At 37.0% G+C, this 14,678-nt stretch overlaps 1 protein-coding gene across 3 annotated transcripts in view; it reads left to right on the forward strand.

The window, feature by feature from the left end:
- Positions 1–14,678, forward strand: part of MEGF10 (multiple EGF like domains 10) — a 95,405-nt gene that overhangs the window by 24,659 nt on the left and 56,068 nt on the right. For all 3 annotated transcript variants that reach the window (XM_072359551.1, XM_072359549.1, XM_072359550.1), the window contains exons 3-5: positions 2,085–2,186; positions 3,109–3,209; positions 10,341–10,433. In XM_072359551.1, coding sequence (XP_072215652.1) covers positions 2,085–2,186; positions 3,109–3,209; positions 10,341–10,433 — 296 coding nt within the window. The remainder of the gene's footprint in view (positions 1–2,084; positions 2,187–3,108; positions 3,210–10,340; positions 10,434–14,678) is intronic.

Genomic DNA, 14,678 nt, shown 5'->3' on the forward strand with positions numbered 1-14,678 from the left:
TTCACCAATTTCATGTTAATTGCAAGTAGAATGCTCACAGTGGGTAGGAGAGGTTGAACTGCAAGCATTTGTTGTACTTTTCTTGAGTGAAGATTATAGTAGTGAAACCAGGCCTGACTGTCTCACTGATATTATTTTATTAAGGCCATGGCTGATCAGCTATTTCCTGAGATAGTGCAAGTGTTCATTTCAAAACATAAGTATTGTCTTCACTGGAGGTAAGTTGTTTTTTATACTGGAAATGCTGCTGAGCCACTGTACATTTATGTGCAAATTGGTATGGCTAAGTCTTTGCAGAGACAGTTGAAACTTTTATTTAATTTTTTATAAAGTCTGCATATAAAAAAAATGCACTTAAGGTCTTTCCTCAGCATCTCAGCTTGTGTTAAGCAAGGGTAGGAGCAGATACTTTGCATGAGATCTGGTGTATACAAAATTTAGTTTATGAAGCAGTTGTCATGTCTGTCTACAACATTCAGATACAAGTTGAGGTTGTTACTTGATGCTACTCCACTCCTTTACTTTCTATTTATATCCATAAAAGAGGTTTTCAGTGAACATATATAGTAGTGAAAACAAAATGGCAAAAACCAGTCGTGTTTACAGAGCATAACGCGTTTTAAAATGATGAAAGTCTGCAGAAGAAAAAATATTCATCAAGCACATCCAGCTTTTGAATGAATACAGCTACAGCAGAGTAAAGCCCCCAGATATAAGTTTGTTGCTGCTGCTGTCACTGGCAGCACTATAAATCTATCAGCCCTGTTTTAAAACAGTCTTCACAGATGAGCTCTGATCACACCAAGAATGGATGAGCTGGATGTGGTGTTCAGCAGCAAGCAGGCACAGACATTTTGTCAGGCTTTGTCTTACAGCTGGACGAATTAGAGATGCTTGCCTTTTTAGGGCATAGCAAAAACAGGCAGCAAGTTCTGGGCAGTGAAGAGTGAATGGATCTGGATGTGTTTTCTCTCAGTATAGGTGATGACAGCAGTAGGAGGAGATTGTGGTTGTTACCCTGTAGTAGGTGCTGAGGGGTCAGAGGTGGCGTGAGTGAAATCCAGATGGGCTGTTCACTCAGCAAGTGTTTTGACTGCTCCTGGGAACCAGTGCTACAAGAGGGAGAGACCACGCATTCCCATATTTTCTAACCCTTTTACGCAACCAGGGACTGACAGGCTGCCAGCACAAACAGTCTGCACAAGAGTTTTCTGGGGTGATTCAATATTTTTCACTTCTGCAGCAGAGATCTCTTCCTCTGGCCCCGCTGACAACTCTGGAGGGTCTGGATTTCAGAGCACAGATTCATTTGTAGGACACCACACTCATAATTTGGCAGAAAACAGTACAAGAACTCCAGCAAAATGCTTCTGAAAAAAAGTTTCTCCGTTCAAAGTTAAACAGAAAACAAGCAAACGAAAAGTGTGGACTTAAATATAATTTCTGACTGCTGAACAGACTTGGTTGCCACAATTGTTTTATTTGTTTCAAAAATTATTAACTCTGTGTATTTCTGTAATAACACCCACCTTCATATCGAAGTAAATTCTTTCCACTACTGTGTCAGTGTTTTATTGCTTTTTAACTTGAATTTTCTGGTGAGTTCATTTGCATGTGAATATTTTTTTTAATTATTTTTTTTTTTACCATTATATTATATATAATATATTATATTATTTTTTTGAGGATTTTTTGATAAATATCTTATTACTACATTAAAAGGGAAATTAAGAACTACTGGCTTTTAGATTGGTGATAAAAGTGGTAGCAGACTACTTGTAGGTCATTGGTAACAGATAGATATTAGGCTGAAACTGACTATGCATTTTTGCTTGTGAGGTTATATGGTGAACTATTTTAGCAGACACTCCTCACTGGAATGCAAAAACATTTATGTCAGGGTCATGGTTGTCTGTATGCTATGAATGTGTGAGCCTCCAGGAGCTACAGAGTATGCTTAAACATATGACTTCTTATCACTTTTATCTACAAGCTACTTGTCAGGACTTTATAAAAGAATTAAATCAGACTGTACTGGAAAACACTTGCTCAATAATGTTTGCCTTCTCTCTGTCTCTCCGCAGTTATTCAGTTACAGTGCAAGAGTCATATCCACATCCTTTTGATCAGATTTACTACACCAGTTGTACTGACATCCTAAACTGGTTTAAGTGCACACGACACAGGTGATGTATAATTGCTAATATGTCAAAATGTTGGTATTGTATGTATTTGCAAAGATCTTATGTCTGTTGAAATAAAGCATTATATAGTGACTTATTTGTGTAATACATAAGGTATCTGATAACCGAAAAATGCCTAGTCCAAGCAAAGCTACATAGATTTTATTAGCAGGTCAGGGGTCAGGGTATAGCATCCTGTAGATATCTAATAGAAAAAGAACAGGTTAGAAAAAAGAAGTATGCAGTACATTAAATTAATTTCTGCAGATCCTGACAGATGTATTTGTTCCAAAATATCTTGAGGCACCTTGCTGCTTTGAACCTTGTTTTCTGGGGAAAATGTATGTTGCTTGAAAGGGAAGTAGAAGTACCATGCAATGATATCTAGAAGTCATCTGGCCCAATTCTTCTGCTCAAGCAGAGCCACCTAGAACAGGTTGTCCTGCACTACATCCTGATGGCTTTTGAATATCTCTAAGGAGCAATTCCAGATACCTTAAAGTGCATTAACCAGTACTTAACTAGTGCAGTGTCTCTGTCCCTGTAGAAATCAACTCACTCTTGTAAAGATAAACACCAAAATCTTTACCTTGGAAGCTGATTCTGTTAGTGATACAGCAAATGGATTTGTTTTGCTAGTCTTTAATGTTCTTTGGGGTGCTAGTAGTGAAGGTTGTGATACTCCTGTTTGTGCATTGCTTAAGTAGTTAGAATGCTACTAGAAAACTGCTGTCTGGTCACCCATGGAAATAAGTTTTTCTGGGGGAACCACAAAGACTCTTGAACAGCAGATAAATACTTCTTGGAGTGTTGTTTTTTTTTTTCCTTTTACTAGAGGCTGTAGATTTTTGAAGAAAAATAACAATATAAATTGTTCAGTTTTCTAACTGAAATGTATGCAACAACCATTCATTCTTTCCTTTAGAATCAGCTACCGTACTGCCTACAGACATGGTGAAAAAACGATGTACAGGCGTAAATCCCAGTGCTGCCCTGGATTTTATGAAAGCCGGGAAATGTGTGTCCGTAAGTCTAGGTTTCTTATTTGCTTTGATAGTCTGTGTGGTTATTGCCTTGCTTGCTCCCTTTTGGTGGGTGACTTATTGGAGGTGAGGTGCCAGAGCATCAGTTATTCGGAGACAGTCTGGTGAATATGCTGTCATTTGCTATATTGTGTATGTGCCTATACTTTTATTTATCTTAGGGAACAGAATGGGAAGGCACTGTATGGGAAAACAGCTAACTCCATTCCTTAGTTTCCAACTGTTCCTAGTAGTGCCTCCTCCAGCCAAGACCTGGACAGACTGGCCTACGCAGCCCTGAGCAAGTCCCTGGCCAAGGTCACCACCATGTCCATTACCTCCAGCCTAACCTCCTGCATTATGCTGCTTTACCTAGTGTTTATATCTCAAGATTGTGAGAAATGGAGACTCATTCATTGCTTTATCATCTCCCTTACTGCTGCAATGACAGTGGTGAACTTCCTCCAGTGTTTGGAGGAGCAAAGCCTCCTCCAGCAAAACCTGCAAAATCATGGATGATGAGAGATATGTTTTTGCCACTGGATTTTGCTGCCAAGCTTAGGAGAACACAGTGCAGCAGATAAGTCTTTAGTCTGAAAATTAGATAAAAGTATGTACTCTGAATTTATGTATTCAACATAAATGTGAGTTTCTTAATTTGTTCTGTCTGATTCATATTTAAAATTACGTAAGAATTAAAATTCTCCTGTGGAGCTAACTTTGCATTTATTTGATTCTGCAATCATTGACCATGAATGAGCATGAGGGTCCTTCACTCCTCGTGATCACCAGTTGGAGTGAGAACTCAGGGAAAATGGAGGAGCTCAGTATTTAAAAGAGTAAGGCAAACATTTTGTGCTTTACGTTGTTTCAGCTAGTTTTTTTCACTTACATGTTCTGGAGTAGATGTTACCTTCATACAGTGTGATATGGCTGGTTGTTCATTTTAACTTGGAAAGTACGTGCAGTGATTCTAACTGGAATCAGCTTGTAAGGAATAGTCACATGAGGAAGACTCTTCTGCTGTGTCACTGAAGCAGAAATATCACTGTCAAAAAACCAACACCAATTGTTTCTCCAGAAGAAAATGATGACCCTATTGAAAAACACACACACAGAGTTCTCTTTTTTGTATGTAAAGACAAAAGAGAATAAGACAAAAGTGTTGTATCTCCTGTCACTGCTGTCCCACAATGCAGGCAGGATTTATGTTAGAGTTGTTTCCATAGTGTGGATTATTTTTTTACTTTGGGGAGGATGTAGAGTGCATTTGTAAAACAGTAAAATGTGCTGTTGATAAATTGTTCTGTATTTGCTCCTTTATTTGACTTCCCAATTTAAAAAGCTCAATTAGAAAATTCTACTGGTAGATGATTTGGGTATTAGTCAACACTCCACTGCATACAGTGATGAACGGAAATCCTCTGGCTTCCTTTTAGAAATACTAATTGGGAATTTACAGCATGAACACTCATGATTTGCTATTCCTCTAGAGTAACTGCTTACTAATGGTAGTGCTAATGCACTGCTTATTATGGGAAGAAAATTGCTTATCACTGTATAAAGCCATTATAAAAATGTGGTAGTCTACAGTGCTGAAGGCTCTAGATGTTGTATTCACATAGGAAGAGAATGACCAACAGTCAGACAAAAGCACAGTCTGAATTTTATGTGTTATACATACATACTTTTCAGAATCTTTCTGAGTCCAGACTGAATAGATTAATTTGAATTAATCTTAGGTTAAGATTTCTGTGGAGTTGTGACTCTAGCTTTAATACTAGTTCCTGAACACTTTCAGTAGATGAGACTTGTGGCTTCCTATCTCCTCAAACAATCTTTGATCCAGTAAGAAATGTGATTTTCAGAAGGCACTTACAGATGACTTCCCTAAAGTCTGTAGTGAAGCTGTCTTTAACTGGTACTGTAGGAGCAGGATCAGCATCTGCTTAGAGTACCAAACATACAGAAGTGATAAATAAGCTGCAAAAAAAAAAGTCTGATAAGCAACTCAGATATCCATTCTTATGTTGTTTCTGAGTTTGTGGAAATGGTAAGATATTCACAACACTATTACTAAGCAGTAAAGTAACACCAAAAGTCAGCCTCCATCTGTAACCTGTGGAAGCTTTTTTGGAACCTCTTGAGAAAGCTCAGTATTTTAAATTATGTTAGCAAATGTCACAAAACTGTTCTTTCTATGTAACATCACCCTTTAGTAGTTGTGCCACCTAAACGTGCTTTCAGGTGGATAGAAGTCCAGTATTTTTACTTAAATTCTGGCACTGCGTTAGGCATCAGTATTAGAATGTCTATGAGCAGGAGGATATCAGCACTTCTGCTGTTGCACTGTTCTGTGAACTCATTGCATAACTTCTGTTAAAAAAGGAGACGGAGTTTCTGATTTCTGGCTTCACTACTGACAGCTGCAGAAGGGCAAGCCAACTGTAGCTTTTTTTTGCTTTTTTTTTTTTTTTCCCCCTTTATTTATTTATTTTAATGATTGCCGTGCATTTTTCAGTATATTTTCATAAGTGTCCTTCAGATATAGCATGAAAGTAGTTCATGGGTAGACCTGTTGGACTTCCTGCAGTGATCTGAATTCTGCAGGCAGATTCAAAGGTAGATTCGTTTTATTAAGTTCTATAAAGCAGTTCACTCTTAGACTTTAAAACTCCATGCTAGGCAGTGAAAAGACTTAGTCTTTTATTTATTCCAAATAATTTACTGTTTCTTTTTTCCTGATATTACGTGCTGTCAAGATTTGTCATGTGGATGCTAGGCCGGGCTCCACACTGGGATGGTTTTACAAAAAGCATAATCATCTCTTTTTTTTACATTTACAAAATCCATCCAATTTTTTACCATCTTTCTGAAATGAAGGAGTTCAGGCATTATGATATCTGCTGATTTGTTGTGTGTTGACAAAGTAGATTAATCCTTGCAGCATTTTGGTAGCATGAGCATTAACTTTACATACAGTTTCTATGGTGTAACAGATTCCTAAGAATACTAAAGAAGGATTAAGCCTGTTGAATTTCCATAAGGCAGGAAATGGAAAATGGGGAGAATTAAGAATCTGTCTTGATGTATGTAGCTGAATACCACTCACCTTAACAAAAAAAGCAGACATCAAGCACGGGAAAAAAGAGTTGACCAAAACGTATGTTCCAGCATGCAGTGTAGAAGGGAGGACTTCATTTGAAAATGCACATTTATAATGCAGTTTAAAACGTACAGGTGTTTCATCTTGCGCAGAAAGTGCTGATGGACCATACTTTAATTAAGGTAAAGGAAGTAAAAGTTAATTTTTGTGCAATATCTAAGAGTTCTTTTCCATTTAGAGTATAAATTATTTATGCACTCAAACATCACTCTCAACATTTTGAGAACTTTAACAGGTAAAGAAGCTTATTTTTTCTCAAAAGATGGGATGTAGCTCTTCAAATTATTTTTTCTGAACACTGTAGGTATCCAAATATAGTTAGAATGGTATTAGCAGAAATGGCAAAGCATGGAGTCATGCATTTGTTATGACTTCTTTTGTTGGAAATCATTTCTGTGAATAAATAATATGCAGATGCACTTAACACCAAAAGTAGACCTCATTCAATTATCACTCTGTTTGTTCTAACATTAATTCTCCTTGAAGTTGATCAGAATTTCTCTTAATAGGAGATTTCAGATATGAAATCAGGTGTGACTTCAGGGAACTGTTTATTTGATTATGTGACTCATTTGTTTGAAAGCTGGAAGTCTAATCTGGGGGCTGTAGTGGATTCTCCTGCTCATTTACCGATGTGCACAATTGCAATCAAAATATTTCAAGCTTTTGTTCATTTTAATAGATTTATATCTGTCTTTTTAAAGGGAATAAATGACAGATATAAAAATGCATGCATGAACTTTAATTAAAGGCAAGAATAGTCTTTTTCACATCCTATTATTGGAAATACCTTTCTATCTTTTTACATTAGGTATTGCAATGCACAGCTGTCTAAATGTTGTCAGTGGTGACTTTTGATTAAATAATTACATAGCAATTTCTTAATCATAGAGAACAGAATCATAAAATGCTATTCAGAAATTTGAAGTTTTATGTTCCACTCTTCACATATGCTCCAACTCAGAAGTGGTATGAGACACTAGAGTTACTCCTCTCAGCTGTGACACTTAAAGTAGTAGCAGCAGCAGTCTGCATCTTCACTGCAGGTGGTACGCTGGAGCCCATGAGCATATATGTAGGTGTTTGAACTGCAATCTTCTCTTGAGCTGAACACTATCTCCCTGATATCTTTGGTATCAGTATGAGCCATGTGATAAATATTAGCTCCCTTGGTATAAGCATCCCTTCCAATACTGTGTTGAAGCCCTCGCCTCACTTCATTTTCATCTTGCTGTAATTGTGGTGTTGATGGTCTTTGTACTTAAGACAAATCTTTCCAATTTGATTCATGTTGCTGAGTTTCCTCAGCAGGGCGCTTTTATTTGGCTGGTGTCAGAAACACAAGTGAGCCAGGAAGAGAACTTGAGAAGCCAGGTGACCCTCTGTCTGGGGAACTGGGCAGGATATTTTACGGATGCTTTAAGTTGGCTGATGATGCTATGTAGTCAGGAAAAGCAAATCTTCCTCCTGTGCTTAAGAAAATGTAAAGATGTGATCTGCTGAAATATAGATAGGAGTTCGACAAGGCAAAATTTTAGGGACGATTTTGAAAGAAACAATAAGACATAGAAGCATGGGCAAAATAAGATGAAAAAGCAAATAAGCAACTGCAATCTCTGATTGCTTTTCATATGATAACTGATTTTTGCTTAGAAAGGAAAAAGGCATGACTTAGGCAATTTACTGCTGTCAGTGAATTTTTGCTTCTTTGCACTGCTCAGTTTCAAAGAGATTCAGAATATGTTTTTCATTAGCTTTTGCACATAAGTGTTTTTTTACAGCTTGTGTAACAGAAATCAGAAAATTCTCTCTGTTCCTGATGCCACTTAGGCCTTTTCAGCTTGTTTGCTAGTACTCTTTACATTGCTTGTGCCTTGCACATTTTTCAGATCATGCAGTAAATCGTAGTTCTCTTGTCCACGTATTCATTGCAAAAATTTTGGTATAGACAATCTCTTAGGAATGTAATCTATAGTTCTGTTAACAAGAATCAGTCAGACTAGTTAGTGTATACAGAATAATTCTTTTGGTTACAGAATAGGTTTTTATGTATGTCTGGAATACAGAGGGAAACTGTTCCTTGTGTGGATATATTTTTTGCATTAAGAATCTTAGAAAAGCAGGATTTAAAAAATACATATACTTTTAGCATTTTTGAAACATCTTGGCTTTAGTTCAACCTCTTCAAAGTAAAGAATTACATGCTACTCTACTTTCAGAAAGAAGTTCATGCATTTGTATGCCACATATTTTAAGTGTTTTTGAGTTTGTTTGGAAGCAATATTTTATAAGGTTCATCAGTGTTCCTTATCCACATGTTCTTATTCCTAGAGTCAGCAGACTAATGTGTATATTAGTAATGATGTTGGGCTTTGTGTGTTGATAATTCATAAAGATTTTCATACGTGCACACACAGAGAGACATATGTTTGCTGTGGTACCTCGTACTGTCTTATGGTTTACTGGGAAGATTTTTCACACAATTGGCTCTGAGAAATCTTCAGCGCCAAAGGCAGCACTTATTATGCAAGAACCTTCAAAGATGCAATTCATGTCTAGTTGTAAAAGATGGAAGTGTGTGATGTATTGTTTAGTAACTATCTCCATAATAGGTAGGGAACAATGAAATAGTTTTGTGCTTTATGTTACTGGACAGTTACAAATATTCTCCTTGTTAATTTCTAGTGAAGGTCATTTTAATGCACATCTGAAAAGTGGCTTGTAAGGCACAAAGGTTAAGAAGGAAACTTTAAGGTTGTTGTATGTAGTTAATGTCTGGGATCCCAAATAACCAATGATTTTAGTGATATATATTGTTTATTGCTTTGTGGCTTTCACAGGATATTTTGCAGGTATTTTTCCTAGTTACTGAGTAGTGTTTTCAATCCTTTCAGAATGTAAATAATTTGCATATAATCTCGTTAATCTTCTTGTAAACACGAGCCTTGTTTTTTTTTGTACTGTTCACTTCGTATTCATCAGCACACCAGTCAGATTCCTGTCATAGCTTTCCTGGAAATTAGGGTATAAGAAAATTCTCATCCTTTGCACATTTTTGAAGTTTTATTGCTGTTTGAACTGGATGGAAATTATTACACTGTATATACTTTGGAAAGCTGAGAGCATTTCTTTATGAGTATGATGCCAGCAACTTGCCGATTGCCAATTCTTTAGTGTCTTGTACTCTGAGTGAGTTATATTGGTGCGCTGGGTATTGGAGCCATTTCAAGTTTTGTTTAAGTTTCAAATGAAAGCCTTATTTCGAAATAAGCCATAACTGTAGAAACACACACATATGTGCCTGCAAACCATAGTGAGTAATGACAGTGAAAAGTTTCAAGCAGCTCCACTTAGCACTTATCATAAAGGTTGCAATGATTCATAAAATGTATACCTTGTGGCTTACCTTAATTGTCATCAGTGTTTTGAACTGTGCAACAGTTAAAAAAAAAATCAGTGTTAAGATCTTGATATGCTGCAAATCATATTTATCCACGCTGTTTTTGCTAGCAGAGGTTTCCATCTCTCTTGGCATAAGAGCTGGGCTCACAAAATTGTTAACAGAGTGGGTTGAGATTGGCAGTCCTTCTGATCCAACAGTCTGCTCAAGCAGAGACACTTAAAGCAAATTGCCCCTTACCATGGCCAGACAGCTTTCCAAACTGTGTTATGATATGACTATTGTTTTGACTAGATATGGAGGATTTTCTCTTTTCTACATGTAGACATATTTGAATGATACCAACATAGTTTAGCTGGAGCCTTCAAAACATGAAAAAATGGAAGAGAGAGAAGTCAGGAAATGTATTTTTAAGGGAGCCCATCAAACATTAATATGTTATTATTTGTTTTGCTTTTAAACAATGTTGGAGGCATAAAACATCTTGACTGGGGTAAGTTTTGAATATTTTTCTTAGTACCAGGAGCTGTAATTTATAATTATTATTTTTCTGTTTCCTTCACTGACAGCTCACTGTGCTGACAAATGTGTCCATGGTCGTTGTATTGCTCCAAACACCTGTCAGTGTGAGCCTGGCTGGGGAGGACCCAACTGCTCCAGTGGTGAGTTTTCACCTGTTTCTGCCTATCTTGTGTTCTTTTCACTGTATTGTCCCCTCTTTGGGGCAGATTATCACTGATCCTGTGCTTGGTTTCCTGCTTTCTGGTCAGGGTGTTTGTTTTGAGTTATCAAGTTACTATGTGCGGTCTGATGTTTCTCCGTTTACTTGCAAACTTTTCCCTGTACCAGCACTAAATGTGATGAGATATTAAATGCTCAGAAATATGCCAAATAGTATAGAATTTTGTTTTTGCAGTAGGTAAATAACATGATATTTTAATGATAAAGTCTCCATTTTTAAAATTTTCTTGATGAATGAAGAACAATGGGGCAAGGTCACATTTAAAAGCTCTGAGCTTTTAAACCACAGCTTTTTAAACTAAGCTGTGTTCCCCTCTTGCATTAATAGATCTACCCTGTTTGCTCAGTCCCTTTCCATTTTTCTCACTTTAGTGATCCTTCTCCAGATCTTTTCTTCTTCCCTTTTGCTTTAAGAGTGTGTACAGAAGAGAAGGGCAGCAAGAGAGGAGTATCAGGGACACATATGGGAGGAAGGCAGATCAGCACCATCACTGCTTGGTGTATGACTGTACTCACATGCCAGTCAGCTGGTGGTCATGCTTAATAAAAAATTATGAAGGTAGAGACTGTCACACATTTGATAATACTTACAGCAAAATATCAAATCCATGAAGTACTGAAGTAATAGCATCTGATGACTGTTTTAGTCACTGCCACTTTCTGTACCCCCTGACTGTAAAACCATGTGCTGCAGCCAAGGAGCCAGGCTGCATTAAGACTGAGTGTGCTGACAGAGGACAGAAAGTCCTCCACAGCAGGAGTGGCATCTTTGTGTGCTGTCTCTTCCTCTGTCAGAGGCAATCATTTGTGCAGACCATGAATTGTTTTGGTTTTTTTTTCTGCACTTTACCCAAAACAGAGGTTCTCAGAGTAATTCTGGACTTTGACTCATGATAGTAGGTTATGTATTCCTTCTTTCCTCTCCCTTCACAAGGTGCTAGGAAATGTCATGTTTAGGCTGACACTACAGCCATTTACTTCATTACAGTCACGTTCAAGGAAGGTCACTATTGTTAATCATCCACTTGAAAGGAACGTATATTTTTAGTCATTAATAAAAGATGAATAAATGTTTATAATTTAAATTTCACAGACATGAAAATCTTATTCATAAAACAGAGCTGATGTCTTGCAAAGATATTATGCTACGAGTTTACTTAGTAGGAGATTCTTGTGAAAACAGTAACTGTGGAAAAACCTAGATCTAAAGTGAGTCAAAAGCAATTTTGGATATATTTTCACTCTCCTTTTTTCCCCACTTAATAAAAATAGGGAAATGTGTTTTGTTCCGCTTTTCAGGCAAGGTGCTAATGTTACTCTTTCTGGAACTGATTAGTTTTGAAGGCAGCTTATTTTGTAAAATATTAATGAATTACATGAAGAAAAACTTGTTATAGCTGGTCATTGTAAGATTATTTGGTGTTTTGTCTTTGTAAACACAAGTTATTCTTTTCATAAACAAAGAAGCACAGTTTTGCTCCAGGCATAAAATAGTTGGCAACACAGTATGCAGATCTTGATCTATGCAGATGCAGAATTGTCAAAGGAAATTGTTGAAAAATGGTAACTTTATGCCTTGTGAACTTTATGCCTTTAACTTTAAGCCTTATGAATTGAGATTCTCTGTAACTACTCAGATTTACAAAAGCAAGCATTGCTATGCAACATAGAATGAGGAAATACCGTTATTTACTGAGATTTCCAATTCTGAAACTCACTGAAAAGGCAATTTACGTGGGTCAGGAATCTCTAAATCTCTCTCTGGAAATAATTCTTCCTCTCTCAGGATTTGCTAGAGTCCATTTCCCTTACCTGCCTGCTATAATTCATTTTGAATACACGTACAGCTATTTTCCCATGCTTTTGCATCAGTTCACTGCTTTTGACTGCTTGTCATGAGTCTCAATACAAAAACCAGTTTCTCAGGTGAATACATAACAGGTTGAAACTGAAAGAGCCTTCGTGCACCTTTGAACAGTGCAATCTCTGGAGAGTTTTGCGATCCTCTGAAGACTTTTGCAGTATCCTAATGCTAACTGGATCTGCAGATATTTATTTCAGATTGCTGGCCTAGCCCAGGAAGAAGTGCTAAGGAGATGAAAGGGTTTTGTTCATATGTTGCTGGGAGATTTGGCTTGGTATTTGTCCTGTTCCATATTGACAAATTTAAGTAAGATGTTGGTTTCACTATATTGTCCTTTTGAGTGTTGCTCTTTGTTGCTAGCCATGTGTAATTTCCTTGTCCATGTGTCCGAGAGCTACAGTGCAGATCACATCAACTTGAAGAGCAGAGAGTACTCTTGGAAAGAGAACAAGTCTTTGGATCTCTGGCACTGAATTTTGTTGCTTGCCCTGCGTAGAAGATCTTTACATTTTGCCTCTAACTGCATTTTTTGCCTGATCTTTGACTTGATTAATTTTAGTGACACAAAAGCACAATAAGGTAACATAAATAGCAACTTTATTTTTATAATCATTTCCCTTGATACAGTAAGTTATTAATTGAAAGCAAAATACATGCAAATTGCCATAGTGTGTTTATATGTGTCATATAAACACCTGACTGCTCAATTGAATAATAGAGAAGGAACAGTGATTATGGCATGTTAGTACTTTTATAGGGCAGATGTTCAGGGATGTAGTTGTTTACTGATGACCAAATAAGATACTGTGATAAAAAGGGGGAGATTATTCTCAGGGTTTGTGGTATGAAACAAACACTCAGATTGGAGTTGTTGATTCATTTCCATGGACACAAGTACACTGGAAGCAACTGTTCTACATTTGCAAAAAAACTTTTCATAGAACTGCAGGACTGAACTCCTGAACTCCCTCCCCCCCTCCAACATCCCCTCCCAAAAATACAATCCTTTCTCTATTAGTTTTGATTATTCTCCTTACACTGTCTTTTCATCTGTAGGTATCTGAGAACAGAGTAAGGCCTGTAGCAGTTTCTGTCCATCTGCCAAACCACACATGCCACAATTAATTTTACCTGTTGTTTCCCAGTTCTATTTACCCACATCGCTTAAAATATTTTTTTTAAACCATATGCTGTGGCTTCTTTGGTGCAGTGGATTCCTGGGAGGTAATTGCAGTTAATTAACACTTTAATGTTCTCTCTAAAAGTGACTGCATGGACTAATTGGAGCACTGTACAGTAAAAGCTGAATAAGCAAGCTTCCTCCTGATCTTTGCATACCAGTGTGTGCTATGGCCTAATCACTTTTTCAGGGACTAAACTTCTAGGAGACTCATTTCTTTTTGTGGCAACCATTACTTCCTAATGTCAGTGCTTTCAATTGAGGGGAAAAGGATGAAGATTTAAGCAGAGTACTCAAGCATTATTCTTTCTCTGGGACTGTCCTTGTTCACTGCCTATTTCTAAACCAACTCTTTAACTTTTCCCTGGTTCGCATTCTCTGCCTTACTGAACACCACACATCCTACTTGAGAGGAAAATTTGAATGGATGTTTTCTTCTATGAGTAAAAACTGAGATGTGTTTTCCAAATTTGACTCATTAAATAATATCTCCCTGGAGAATGTTGTCTGTGTGAAATGTATTTTTTCTTGAGGCCTTTTCATTTTAGTTAATAGTACTGCAGTCTATTACTCAGTGTTTGCTTGCAGTGAGTTTTGGTGGGAAATGATGGAGGAGATGATGCTAACATGCATATATCTGAAGGGAAAAATGAGCTGTATTGGGTGGTCACTCTTTTACGGAACCCTTCCATTCTAGTACAAAGAATGAAGCTCATGCAAGACAAGTTATTCTAATAATAGTTTACTGACTAAGCACAGTAGATGAATGACAAATGAGTGGGTAGAAGACATGCTGAACATAAGGGTACATGTCTGTACCCTCGATCAAGTGAGTCAGCACAACTTGCACATTGTCAGCAACACTTTGAAGAAATGTTTATGAACTTCAGGGGCACAGATTAATTAATTCTAGTCTGAGGAGAGGGGAAAGCTTTAGAAAGGATAAGGTGGTACACATAGCCTTCCTTGTATGTTAAAAACATGAACAAATAGATTTTATAAAAAAAAAAAAAAATATGACAGCAAACCAACAAATCAACCAAACCCACTTATTTTAGATTATTTTTTCTATTGGATTTTTAAATTGCATGTGTCAAGTTGGTTGTTGTGTGGGAACATTTT

The sequence above is a fragment of the Excalfactoria chinensis genome, chromosome Z (genome assembly GCF_039878825.1).
Source record: "Excalfactoria chinensis isolate bCotChi1 chromosome Z, bCotChi1.hap2, whole genome shotgun sequence".
Taxonomy (NCBI): domain Eukaryota; kingdom Metazoa; phylum Chordata; class Aves; order Galliformes; family Phasianidae; genus Excalfactoria; species Excalfactoria chinensis.